Consider the following 13,720-nt stretch of genomic DNA (forward strand, 5'->3'; position numbering starts at 1 on the left):
TGGACACAAATCTATTATGAAAATAACCTTTAGTTGCAGCTCTAGAAAATAGTCCGTATTGTGAGAAGCATAAATCAGAGTTAACAGATTTTACATTTTCTGAGAATGTGAATTTGGTTATTGACAAAGAAAATAATTAGATTTGTGGTGATCCAGATTCAGGATTTAAAAAAAGTTGACACAGCAAGAAGAGAGGTTGGACAGGATTTTTGCAAAGTAACCCTGAATTAGTACCTCATGTACGTGTTGTCATTTTTTGTTTTAATGTCATGTACAAATGCAAGGTGTCAAATGGAAATGTTTATTTTCATAAAAAATGAAAGCAAAGCAGTAAACTGCAAATCACATGACTTCAACCAGTATCAAAGATAGCCAATCCAAACAAAACAATTAAAAAAGAAAAAACCTCAGACTATACAATGCAACAATCTTAACACAGATGAAGTTATCGCCTCTTCTGGAAGATATTTCCTCTTCCCATTCCACCACGGCCTCTGCCTCTTGCAGCCACTGAAAAACACATAAAAATGTTATTCAAGAAATAATAAATCACTGAGAGACAGGATGTGGCAGCAGTCACATTAGAGGTCAAAGAAATACCTGGCTTTATATAGATTTAATACGTTTAGTCAGACATATTGAGACAAGTCTGATTTCATAGCCTTGAAACGCATTATTAAGAACATCTAAAAATAAGAATTCAATACACTCCCCGACACAACAGCCTGAATAAAAGTCAGCAGAACCGAAACAATGCCTCTTTATCATAGTCCCAATGCTGGAACAGGATATGGTTCAAAGCACAGTTATTTTAAAATAAACACACGTGAGACCATTATTGTATAAAGAAATTATAAACAAATTAGGACATGTCCTCATTTGACATTGTAATACAATTGTGTAGTTTAAACTGTGCTGTGGCTTTTAAGAGGAGAAAATCAAATAAGCCTGCTGCTCTGCAGGCTGGCGATCCCACTGTGATAACACAAGATTTAGAAAAAGTTTCATGTAAAAAAAAAAAAAAAGTAGTGATATTTAAACAGCTTAAAGTAACTAATTTGTTTACTACATAGGTGAAAACAATTTTCCTTACTTAATAAAGGTCCTTTATTTTAAATTAAGTTGAAACAATCCTTTTTGTGTAGAAATTGTCAAATAATTATACTGAAGTTTTTTTTTTAATTCTCTTGAATTAGCCTTTTATATTTATATTAGGAGTTAAGTCATCTCTACAGTGGCATTTTTTGTTTGCCAAGCCAAACATCTTTTGAGTTCTGATGACTGAAGGAAAAATAAAATGCCCGGGCACTTATTGCAGATTCCAAATTACCTTGTGCTTTGAGAATAGCTGCCTTTCCCCTTCCCGCGCCAGATCCCTGGTTCTTGTTCTTCATACTCTTTAACATGGGGGCATTCTTTAACATGTCGGGTAAGATCAGGAAGCGGATCTTGCTGCCACGAATGTAGACTTGCTCCAACTGTGCCACCCGGCCATCACGATAAGTTACAGTGATATTGGACATCTGTAGTGATGGAAGAACATATTAAATTTCATGGCCATAACAGATCAATTACATTTTGTTCACTTAATTTATGAATATTGTGGACAGTTTATTACTCCAGACCAACCTGGCAGTTCATATTGTCCTCGGCCTCAATCAGCTTGCCCCTGTACACTTCTCCAGTGTTGGTCTCACAGGTCACGATGTGGCCCTCTGCTTCATGCAGAACTTTAATGGGTACGCCAATGGACATTTTCACCGGTTTGCCTGAAACACAACAGTGTGAAATGTTTAACAACTTCTTGATGTTATAGGTTATATACACACACCATTAAACTTGTTTTCAATTTTCACTCAGGAACAAAACTTTGTGTTATGTGATTTAGTGTTTTGGTTGGATTAAAGCATTAAACAATGAAGAGCTTATTGATTAGAAATCAGTTAATTAATTGCAGATAGTCAATGTATCTGTCCGAGCATACAAGTTCTCCGTATACATGAATATCTGGTGTTTTTAGCTCTATATAACAAATAAATTAAAATCAATAACTTTAGTTTGTGGACAAATGGCTTCGTTATAAAGGTCTGGGAAACAAATCAACATGTTTCTGGACCAAATAGCTTATTAATTGAATAGTATTTACAGATTAATAGATTAAGGAAATAATCAAGGGTTGCAGCCCAATAAATTAACTTTGAAGTTATAAACCAGGCCAGTTCCAATGTGCAACTAACAAGATATTTTAAATAATAGTGACCAGAAAATTTTAGGACGGAGGCCGATCAGGGTAGGGCTGAAACAATTACTTTCTTAATTGAATATTTATAGTCAACCATTTTGATTATCACCTAATTGGTTTAAGTGGTTTTTTTTAAATAAATAAATAAATCAATCAAACAATTGTTCTAATTTTCCAGCATCTACAATGTGATTTGTTTTTGCCCCATAAAACAGGGTAAGCATTAAAGTTGAATAGTTTTGGTTTATGGTCAAAACAACATATTCGAGAACACCAACATTACTTGGTTTGAGAAACACTGATCAACATTTTCTGGACCAAACGGTTACAACGGTTAAAATAGACAGATAAGACTACTATGAAAATCGTTGGTTGCAGCCATAGATCAGAGACTTATTGGACAAAAGAAAAATCGTGTTCTCGTCATCACAAACTGCTACCTGTGAAATAACAAAAAGGTTTCGTCAACCACATCTACGCTACATTAAAGGTTACTGTGAGATCAGAACACGACAGAAACGGTGTATTTCAGAAATTACACTGATTTGAATATCGCTCACGTAGGATGTGGTGTGACAATAGTAAACCTATGAACTAGATAAAATTGAGACTTCTTAAAATGCAGAAGCAGACTCGTTAGCTAGCTAAATTAGCCACATTAGCGTGCTATGCTATGTGAAAAATAACCAAGTTAACCAACAGGAGCAAAACCATCCACACAACTTCGAGCTTGTTGCGTATACATTTGCACAAAACAAAGCCCATCAGAAAATAAAGAGCATTTGATATCAATTGTGACTGGTACTGGTATAAAACTGAGCGAGCTCAGAAATTAGACGGAGCCATGTTGGCTCAGTGAATGAACGAGGTCCAAGACCCGAATACCATTGTTAGACTAATATTTATAAAACAGTCTCATTCAAAATTACACACATTTACCTTGATTGTGTGTCGGAACGGGTTTTCTTTGTCGTTTTACTCTGGACTGTACAACGTGCTCTCGTCGATTCCGCGTCCCTTTTTGAGCCTTTTTCCGCCTTCCCACAATGCCTCGATAGGTCAAAGGAGTGCTTCCGGTATCTTCCCGTGGTGCATTGAGGGGCGTATAGTTTTTTGGTGTTCTGGCCCACTATTAGGTTTGTCATCATTTTAGTTGTTAAAGGAACAACGGTAAAATTACAGTTTTAGAAAAGAGAGCATGTGCTAACTGCGCAATGTGTCCCAAATTGTAGTTCATGTCTGCCAGAATAGCTTACTATGTGTACAGTTTGTGTAGTTCTTCAGAGCATCATGCCATCATGGACCCGACTGAAGCCTGGGACTGCTAGACAAACATCACTGAGATCTCATCCTGAACTATATCTTCAAGAATAAATGATTAATTTACTTTATTATGTGGATCAGTGTTTCCCAAACGATTGTAAATGGGGACCTGCAAACTATTGCAACCCAGTTCACAACCATAAACCACACCCATTTGCAGGTGTCATTTTCCTGAGATATAATGTACGGTATGTTACATCACTGAATCACAACCTTGTGTAACCAGTGTTGTTTTAAAATATACTCAGAAATTCATCAGGAATAGGCTAGGGAAAATATGTGCTCTCTATTACTCTCTGTTAATTCAAGGAAATTCTCTGTATAGTTGTTCGCTTATCTGCTTTGATGATTTAAAACAACGAGGACTCAGTAATGTGAAATATAAGTGTGATTGTTGTGAAGAAGAAGAAGAAGAAACAAGATAAACAGACAAATCAGTGAACAGTATATAGTATACTGGGACAGTCAATTGCCTCACAAAGTAATGAGTTGTTTTAGTTTTGTGTTTTGCATATTTATTTACATAACTTTTCGATATGGACATGTTTATTTTTTTTCTTGATTAAGGAGGGTGTGTTTCTATTTTCATAGTCTCTCTTTATAGTCAGTGGTCAGTGGTTAGAGTCAGCTTTTAATTTTCCATTTTAATTTGACTAACCCTTATCTCATACTCATGCAACAAAAACCCCAAATCATAAAATTCGATTATTTGTTCATCGATCCTTTATTCATTTGAATACACATTTACAGTACATCACCACAAAGCAACCATCATAGTTTTGGAATAAATACAGTGCACATGCTGAAAACATACCCATATATGTTTTTTCCCTGTAGACTCGTCTCTGGGATTGGTTTAAAGCACATTAGTGTCGCTAAATGTAGGTCTTTCTCACAGAGGAAGGGCTTTTTAATGAGGAAAGAGAAGGCATAATGGCATAATAAAAGACATCATCATATGAACCTTCATTTGATTTCCATTGCATTAGGCCCATTGACTGGCGTCAGCAGTCAGGCTACTCTGTAAACACTCCTCGCAGAGTAGTCTGTAGTGGTAAGTGTGTGTGTACACTTGTGTTTGTTACCTCTTAAGGTCCCTTTTCTGGCAGAAACACTGACCTTATGAGGATCTGGAGTCCTCTTGGAGACCAGAACCTGGTCTGAATGAGGCAGAACCTTCCTTTTTGAGGAACTGGTTAAGTCTAGGGCTAAGTTTTGAATTGTGGTTAAGTTAAGTTAAGGTTAAGGTTAGGCATTAATTGATTGATAGCGCTTTGTTTAGGTTGTGCAAATGAATGGAAGTCAATGCAGTGTCCTAAGAAGGACACATGTGCAAACCTGTGTGTGTGTGTGTGTGTGTGTGTGTGTGCCACATTACAGGCATATGGACTGATAGTTGAATAGATCAAACAAGCTTTGTTTTGAATGGTTGGTAACAGGCCTGTGTGTGTGTGCACCACTTCCTTGTCGTTGAAGCAGTAACAGACACATGTTGCCTGGCAGTTATCAATCTCGAAAATCAAGTGTTCTGCAGCTTCCACGCACTCTGAGAAATTACTTTTGAATAGATCTACACACAAAAGATAGAGCATGACCAATATTTGTTGTCAAACGTGTTCACCCCAAGTTTGTCCGAGTAGACAGTTTTATTATTCACTAAGACCTTTAGTTGCAGTAGTTTTAAGCTGATTAATATATAATATAATAAACTGTGGTATACAGTATGTCAGACATATGTAATTCTCCAGTGGATATAAAACACAGCCATTTCAAAAAATAACATATTACATTATATTTTATATAGTTTTAAAAACACATTACAAGATATGTACAGTTAAAAGTATTTTATGCACATTTGGATGGACTTAGCTTCAAACATATGAGACCTAAAATATGATTTTTGTCAGAACTGAGGCCTCATTTGTCCTTCTGTGTTCTTTTATTTGCAGTGTCTTACGTGCTTAACGGCGTTATGAGTATTCATGTATTATAAGTATCATGAGACCTCTGTAAGACCTTCTGCAGAGCAGCCATGGTCAGTCTGTTTCAGGAAGAATGCATGAGCATTCATGAAAGTAATGCAGCTCTGACTGTCCTTAAACTCCTCGGCATCTGTTGACCCCGACACTGACTCTGTCCCCTCCTGCACAGAAAACCCAGAGATGCACGGCAGTGGTGCTGCTGCCGCGGGGTTGTCTCCTTTTATTTTGTGACCGTTGTTTCTGCAGTCGTTTGGATCAGAGTCTAACTTTATTGTCCACAGACAAGACACTTCCGGCATCTCTTTCGGCAGAGTTTCGTTTGAACCAGGGCCCAGAATGTAACTGTTGACTATTGTGCCACATGACAAACGCTCTTTACTGGTACGGGAAGAGGACGAGGTTCCAATGATGCTGCTGCGGCTGCTCCCAACACCTCTGCTGTCATGATTCCCAACACCAGACCTGTTCACGTCCCGCTGTCGCAGAATTTGCTGGTACAGGATCCTGCGGAACGTCAGCCTGAACTCCCGAATGCGGTAGGCGTAGATAAAGGGATTCACGACAGAGTTTGCGTGCGACAGGATGATGGCAATGTTCATGATCCAGATATGTGGGCGGTTACAGTCCCGACACAGGTGGTTGAAGCAGTTGATGATGTGCAGCGGAAGCCAACAAAAGGCAAACAAACCCACAATGATGGCCAGCGATTTGGCAGCGTGCACTTCCTTCTGCAGGGTCGAACGAGACGAGCTGGAAGACAGGGTGGTTTCTCCCGGCGTGGGTGCTTGCGCAACTTTGAGCCCCATCAGTCGGAGCTGGTGCCGTGCGGCCATGAAGATGTGGGCATAGATGACCAGCATGACCACCAGAGGTACAAGCACGAAGCCAAAGAAGTTGAAATAGACCATGTAGTCCAGGGTGACCACTCCTTCAAAGAGACACTCCGTCATACCCTGAGGGCAGCTGCTGCTGCTGCTGCTGGCTGAGGCCTTCCAACCTGCATAACAGTGGGTTGATATGGTGATTATTTATATTTTGGTGCTATTGTATATTTTAAACTTTTACACACATTTTACAAGTTTTCTTTAATCTGTAAAGCACATTGTAAAGTGAGAGCATAAAAGCTTTTTGTTGTTAAATAAAATTAAACTAGAGTAAAAAAGCTGGATGTGCTCTCATTGTGTGTGTGCGCTCTTTTTTAAATTAATTTGGGAAATGTGTCTCTTCACATGTCTTCCCAGATTCCCATCTTTCAAAGTTGAGATCGTCTGCCTTTAAATGACAGTAAAAGGTACAGGCCATGACACAGACGTCAGACCATCTTCTCAGACACCGATGGAAAATGTAGCAGAGGTCACCGGTATGTTTTTCTACAGTCTAGGCTAAGAGCACTTAGCCGGCAGTGAAAGCAAACATTTACATTCGCCTGAACTGAATCTACCACCTGTGTTCCAGCCCAGCATCGGAGTCAGGCCGATACCCACGGAGAGGACCCAGCACAAAGTGATGATGCCCTTCGCCCTCTGCCCCGTCACCACACCGCTGTACCTGAGGGGTTGAAGAGAAAACACGTTAATACACAACGACCAGCTGCTTTATCTAATCTCATTGTCATAGTATGTGCAGCAAAGTCAATATTTGGGGATTTGAATGAGGAGAAAATGGCTGCACATTCAAACTCGACTGCGTTGTCAATTCGATGAAGCAAAGAAAGACTTTCAGCTTGGTGTATGATAATAATAACAATAATCAGTATTGTAGTGTAACAACACTACAACAAGTACAATGTTCACGTATCTGTACTTTACTTTGTTATTTATAGCAACTACATTTCCTCTCTTTGTTACTACCAAATAAAATCAGAGGAAGAAATTCTAAATTCCCCTATGGGATCAATAAAATTTCTATGTGGGATTAACATTTTTCTTCATTAAAAGTGAAATAACTTTTGTTACTTAACTTCAACTCTTGTCAAGAACAAAATAAATGTCTAAGCAGCAGGATCTGACTCAGAGTTCTACATTATGTTCATTTTGAATGCATTTGTAAGACTGTGAAACTCCACTCCACCTCTGCAGGAGTCGCAGCTGAATGAAAATAGCAAAACGACTATGAAGCAAGACAATGGGTATTCTTTGTGTTGGACAGCTTTTACTGCGAATGACTGGTACCTTTCATGAGCAGGGTGCTGGCTGATATAATAAGCTATCTATAATAAGCTCTTAAAAAATTCTAATGATTTGTTTTATGGTCTCATGGTGCCAGGGATGTGACTCCGGTGTGTTTGACAACTCACCCTAACACGCTGTTATACAACCGCCTATGCAAATGTGTCACCTGCTATGGCTTATCCTCTCGTGACGGGAGAAATGGAGCTGTGAATAAACAGCAGCGGGGTTTGGCGCTCGCAAAACGCCTGTTGCACAAAGAGTGAAAGAGGAACTTTGACGTAAGCTTTATCGTGAAGAAATGGCATTCGAATCATGGACGACGACAATGATGAAAGACGTCTAATTCCTTTCAACAGCACACACAACAACAGTAACTCAATAACGTCACATATATCTCCGTCTGCCCACAGGCGACCAGATTAGTCCTAATTAAGTGAGACCTCTCTGTAATTCATTGGGATTTTCTACACCAGAGCAGACATCTTTTAAATGCCTCTTATCTTTAATGTGTGATGTTGATGACGTGTAAGCATTTCATTATAGTGTGGAAAGGTCTGCAGTTTAAATTAAACAGAAAATAATTCTGCTCATGTTTTTATGGTCGACATTGTTGCCTTGTCATCTACTCTCATCATCTCAGCAGATTCACTTTCACTCCCTGTTCCTACAGTTCAGTGCGTAACGGAAAGCTGTAAGTGCGCGTCTCCTGCATTTTCGGAAAATATTCAAGTGTATCCGTGTGCAAGATGCAGATGGAGGTGGATCTGAGAGGCGGGACTAAGAGAGAGCGGGCCAATCAAATTACACCGAGGTAGACCGAGGTAATGCTGCTCTGTGCTGGGTACTGTGAGCTCCGAGCGGCAGCATAAGTGGAGCTGTTCACCTCCGACAATGTCGCTGCAAAACTAAACTGCAAAAATATGTCATATCTTCATACATAAGCTAGGTATGGGAAATGGTATCGGTATCGGTCAGTATTGGTCTCGGATAACGGACAGATACAAATGTAAAATTCTATCCAAAAATCTTATATATCTCATGCTTCATGATGAAACACACGGCACAAAATGGAAATAAAAATCAGCAAAAGCATTTTAGCTGAGTCATGTTTGGGCTGTTTATTTGTTTCTTTTTGCTTCATAGTTCATAAATGGTCTAAAATGACTATATCGGACGAGTTTGTGATATCGGTGTCGGACAAAAAAAGTAGTATCGTCCCGTCCCACATTTTAAAATTGTGAATGACTAATTTCTCGTCTCATGTTATTTTAAAACCGACATGTTTTATTTCTAGTTTTGTAATTGTGTGTTTTCTCCATAGAAATATAAATAAATATGCAGACGCCTCATGATCACAAGTACACACCGCCTCTTGCGTCACTGTTGCACACGTTTGACATATTTTTGACACAAGACCTAAGTTTTCTCCTCACCTGAGCGGGTTCTTAATAGCGATGTAGCGGTCCACGGCGATGGCCAGCAGGCTGAAGATGGAGCTCTGGGTGAGTACGAGGACGAAGCAGGCGATGAACAGGCATCCGTAGAAGCTGGCGCAGAAACCAGTACTGATGGAAGAAGACATTACACGTTTAGAAGGACATAGTGTTTCCTAATCCTGGTCCTCAGCGACCCACTGCACTGCTTGTTTTAGATATTGCCCTTCTCTTACACACCTGATTCAAATGTAAGCTCGTTATCAAGCTCTGCAAAAGCCTGATAACGACCCACTGATTTGAATCAGGTGCGTTGGAGTGTGGCAACATCTAAAACATGCAGAGCACTGGGTCTCTGAGGACCAGGATTAGGAAACAAATAAATAATACAAATACTGTATTACAAATCTGATAAAGCAACCTTTGTTCAATTATAAAAACCACACTTGACACAGAGTCAGTCTTATAAAGTACATAAATACCTCAAATCTTAGTGCCTAAAACAAGTATAAAGTACCTTAAGGGGATACTTGAGTAAAAGTACAGGTATCTTACGTATCTAAGTGCTATTACTATTACTTCTTCTTCTGATTTTATTTGTTAGCAACAAGTAACAAAGATAGTTAGATGAAATGCAGTGGAGTAAAAGTAAAAGTCATATTAAATATAAAAAACAAAGTAAAGTACAGATACGTGAATTTTGAACTTAAAAATAGCAACAAAGTATTTGTACTTTGTTACATTACAACCAGAGGTGGAAAGTAATGTATTACATTTACTCGTGTTACTGTAATTGAGTATAGTTTTTTTTTGTGTACCTGTACTTTTTAAAGTAGTTTTTTAAAAATGTGTACTTTTATTTTTACTAAATAAAAAAAAAACAACTAATGTGAGAGAAGACACAAGTAAGAGCCCCAACCTTGTTAAAAAAGTAACAAATTCAATTTTAAACAAGCTACTTTTTTACTTTAACTTGAGTTCATTTTTAGACCTGTACTTTTACTTGTACTTAAGTCAAATTTGATCAAAGATAGTGGTACTTTTAGTAAGAGAAGTAAGTAGTAAGTAAGTAGAATATTTCTGCACTCTTTCCACTTCTGATTACATCACTGCACAGAGATTTACTTTGCTTTCATGTGGGATTACACTGAGTTTGAGTCCTGTAAAAACAATGATTAAAGGTGCAATAATGAAATAGTAGCACTTGTACTGATACCTGACAGCGATGGCGAAGGGAATTGCCAGCAGCCCCACGGCGATATCAGCGACCGCCAGTGACACCACAAAGAAGTTGGTGATGCTCTGCAGGTTGGAGTTGAGGCAGACGGCCCAGCAGACCAGCACGTTTCCCGCCACAGCCAGGCAGGCGATCACCAGCTCCAGGCCAATATAGACCAGCTGGTCATTCTTCAGCATGGTTATTTTTTCCTCTTTTTTGTTTTCGTTGAGTTGTCATCCCACACACTTGGCGGCCCGACGTGTTTTCAGACAAAATACCTGCTTGCCAAACCGCTCCGGGGAGGAGCGATTGTGTCACTGGTGGGACAGTCGAGAAAGGAAGTTCCCACCACAAACCTCACGCCTGTGCTGTCTGACTTCACTCGTACACTTTTACTGTGACCCGCTGCTGCTGCTGCTGCTGCTGCTGCTGCTGCTGCGGCATCTGTCTGTCCACCTTCCTCTTTATCACCCAGCTGCGTTCAGCTTTGTGAACTTTGTTTCAAGCGGCAGCAGAATGTCAAGGAGGGAGCGTCTGAGGGTTTTGCTCAACGGCTACCAAAACCCAGCAGAGGTCTAAAGAGAGAGAGAAAGAGAGAATATGTTCTCAGTGGTATAGCCTGAACAAACACACACACACACACATATACAGGTCAGAAAAGCCATTTATCTCCAGAAGACAGGGGGACAGTTTATTTTCCACACAGGGCCAAAGTAGACAATCCAACAATGAAGCTTTTCTTTTAGGGGACGTTTCCCGAAACCCTCCCACACACACACACACACACACACACACACTAATCTTTCCCGCCACTGACGCTCACACTTTACCCAAAATCACTGATAATCGCCACAAAACAAGCCAACCTATAAATTTGAAGGCCATTGTGCCGCGGCACGGACACTGTTCAATTCCCTCTATTGCGTTCTTTCTTTCTTTCGGGTTTTTGAATTGCGAGCTGATTAGAGTGTGAGTAATACAACCTGAGATAACCCTTCATGGAAGCAAGGGGTCTGAATGATATGTAGGTCAAGTTAGTGTGTAACCGGTTAAGGGAGGATGAACACACACACACACACACACACAGAGCGATGGGTTTCCACATCATCGACACATGCTGATTCACTTTCAGGTCGAGATTTTTCAAGCCACAATCTTTAATACGTGTATTTTGAAGATGATATTAAAGAAAAATCTTCAAATATGAAATTCTACCAGGGCTCAATTGGAAGTAACGCTTGAAAATTAGGATTAAAGCAGACAACAATACTCCAGAGACAATCATGACAATCGGATCTTGTGTTTATGTGACCATGGATTAAAGTAAGACATAAACATTTAACACAGATGTTACCAGGAGGATTGGCCAGCCATCATGTACTAGTCGGGGATTATTATTTCTAACAAAAATACTCCCATTGTTTGCTTGTTTGTACTGTTCTGAATATGCAAATAGTACAAGGCTTCCCGATTACTACTAAACAAATTCTTTGCACGTCATAATATAGAAATGAAATTGAGGAAGCGAAATAATAAAACCCAGAAGAAAAAACCCTTAAATCTGCCGCTTGGGCTCAAATCAAGTTAATGTAACTTATGTGATGACACTATACTGGTCAATTAAGCTACTTCTGCAAAGTCTAAGGCATTTTGAAATCATTTAAAGGCAAGGTTATACCGCACATAAGGTCAAATGAACCCTTTTCTACTTCCCACATCCCACTTTTGTCTGAAAACAGGGGAATAAACGGCGACAAATCCACGAGAGTTGGCGTACAGTGTTCAAATCGGCCTCTTTTTCATTTCACTTAAGCCTGTTGCTTCGACTGCACATTGGACCAAAATCCCACTTCTTTTCTCCCATTGTTTTACTGGAACCTTCACACATCAGCCTGCAGGAATGTAAAACCCATGGGTTTATCCTGCAGGTTTGGAAAGCTGCAGCACAAAGTAGTTCAGTTTCTTTCTTTCTTTTTTTTAAGACCAGAGAAAATGTAAAAAGGCTTTTCTGCAGCACCAGCACAAGGAAAGAAAATAATGAAATAAACAAAAGCCATGTGGTTTTACAGGTTATGATGGTGCGTGAGCTTCTTTTTTTTTTCTTCTACCATTTGAAAACCCTGCTCTCTCCATTAATAGTGAGATAGAGTGTGAGCAAAGAGGCCTTGGAGGAAGTGATAAGAAAACAAACATCCTGTAGAAGGTGTTCTTTTCATGACCATGTCAATCAATGAACCAGCACAGCGTGAAAAAAAATGTAAAATAAAATTATTATTATCACTGGCAGAAGCAGCTGTGTGTGTGTGTGTGTGTGAGGGAAGCAAGAGCAGACAGAATCATTTGAACATATTTAACTATATATGACTCACATTATAAAATGATCCAAACCTTAAAATATGTCTTACCTCACTGATGGAGTAAAACAAAAAAGAAAAGAAGTCCCTCCACACAAACAGGGTGCGTTCAAGTGATTAAATCCGCTTCCATCGCCTTTAATGTGAATGAACAAGAAAACTCCCCAGAAATGATGCAAACCGTCTAACGAGTCATTGCTGCCGCACGTGATCCGTTAAGTTTCAAGGCGCGCACCAGAAAAACGCACGACGCACCGCCTCTCTCTCTCTCTCTCTCTCTGTCAATAGTGTGTGTGTGTGTGTGTGTGTTGGGGGGGCTTTGACTTCTCGTAAACAGTGACGTAAGAATGGAACCGATGAGGGGTAATGTGAAAGAAAATAAAACAGAAATGTGCTCGTGACGCATCACATTCAATCTACTACTGCAACAGTGCACACAGACGTCATCAATAAAAAGTCCACAAACAAAAAGAAAATCGAATTCTCTGCAACTTTATCAGGTTTTACATTAAATATTTTAGACCTTGTGTCAAAACCGACAAACTTAACTTAACAAAAAACTTACTTAACCTTGACCGAAAGGAATCTAATAATCTAATAAAGGAGAAATATGATACTATTCTAAGAAAGAAATCCATCCAGAGCATTAACAGCTATTTTGTATCCAACTGTAAACTCATGTTGTCACTTATTCCAAAGTATCATGACTGTTGATGCTATGCTTCTATTTGCCTGTTAATCTTTAATTACCTTAATGAAACAGAATGCTATTATAAGTGTTATTTAGACCATTTTCTGAGAGATTGAGTACACACCGTGTATGTGTGTGTTATATGCACTGGACTTTATACGGTATATGTATATATATACACATATATATGTACAGTATATACATATATATGTTATTACTGGCAACCCATGAAGAAGTTTATACAATGACGAGAGCGAAAATAAAAATCCCCCACAGTCAGTCGACTTTAGTTCAAACTGTTTCAA

General features: G+C 39.2%; 2 protein-coding genes across 2 annotated transcripts; both read right to left on the reverse strand.

Moving 5' to 3' along the window:
* Window positions 1-287: 287 nt before the first annotated feature.
* On the reverse strand, window positions 288-3,302 carry LOC122758133 (small nuclear ribonucleoprotein Sm D3). The gene is made up of 4 exons (XM_044012053.1): window positions 3,182-3,302; window positions 1,630-1,769; window positions 1,331-1,523; window positions 288-510 (listed from the first exon to the last, which is right to left on the reverse strand). The coding sequence occupies exons 2-4, from the start codon at window positions 1,753-1,755 to the stop codon at window positions 446-448; spliced, it is 384 nt and encodes a 127-aa protein (XP_043867988.1). The 5' UTR covers window positions 1,756-1,769; window positions 3,182-3,302; the 3' UTR covers window positions 288-445.
* Window positions 3,303-5,165: 1,863 nt separating this feature from the next.
* On the reverse strand, window positions 5,166-12,938 carry LOC122787100 (adenosine receptor A2a-like). The gene is made up of 5 exons (XM_044053675.1): window positions 12,776-12,938; window positions 10,368-10,945; window positions 9,152-9,283; window positions 6,992-7,095; window positions 5,166-6,544 (listed from the first exon to the last, which is right to left on the reverse strand). The coding sequence occupies exons 2-5, from the start codon at window positions 10,565-10,567 to the stop codon at window positions 5,562-5,564; spliced, it is 1,419 nt and encodes a 472-aa protein (XP_043909610.1). The 5' UTR covers window positions 10,568-10,945; window positions 12,776-12,938; the 3' UTR covers window positions 5,166-5,561.
* Window positions 12,939-13,720: the final 782 nt, after the last annotated feature.

Source organism: Solea senegalensis, linkage group LG21 (assembly GCF_019176455.1).
Source record: "Solea senegalensis isolate Sse05_10M linkage group LG21, IFAPA_SoseM_1, whole genome shotgun sequence".
NCBI lineage: Eukaryota > Metazoa > Chordata > Actinopteri > Pleuronectiformes > Soleidae > Solea > Solea senegalensis.

Excerpts from the sequence above, each read along its gene's own strand:
- LOC122758133 (XM_044012053.1), bottom strand. The coding sequence starts at position 1,755 with ATGTCCATTGGCGTACCCATTAAAGTTCTGCATGAAGCAGAGGGCCAC. Across the intron at positions 1,524-1,629 it reads AGGACAATATGAACTGCCAG|ATGTCCAATATCACTGTAAC; the intron begins GTTGGTCTGGAG and ends CCATCACTACAG. Across the intron at positions 511-1,330 it reads AGCTATTCTCAAAGCACAAG|TGGCTGCAAGAGGCAGAGGC; the intron begins GTAATTTGGAAT and ends TGTGTTTTTCAG.
- LOC122787100 (XM_044053675.1), bottom strand. The coding sequence starts at position 10,567 with ATGCTGAAGAATGACCAGCTGGTCTATATTGGCCTGGAGCTGGTGATC. Across the intron at positions 9,284-10,367 it reads CCCTTCGCCATCGCTGTCAG|TACTGGTTTCTGCGCCAGCT; the intron begins GTATCAGTACAA and ends TTCTTCCATCAG. Across the intron at positions 7,096-9,151 it reads GCTATTAAGAACCCGCTCAG|GTACAGCGGTGTGGTGACGG; the intron begins GTGAGGAGAAAA and ends TCAACCCCTCAG.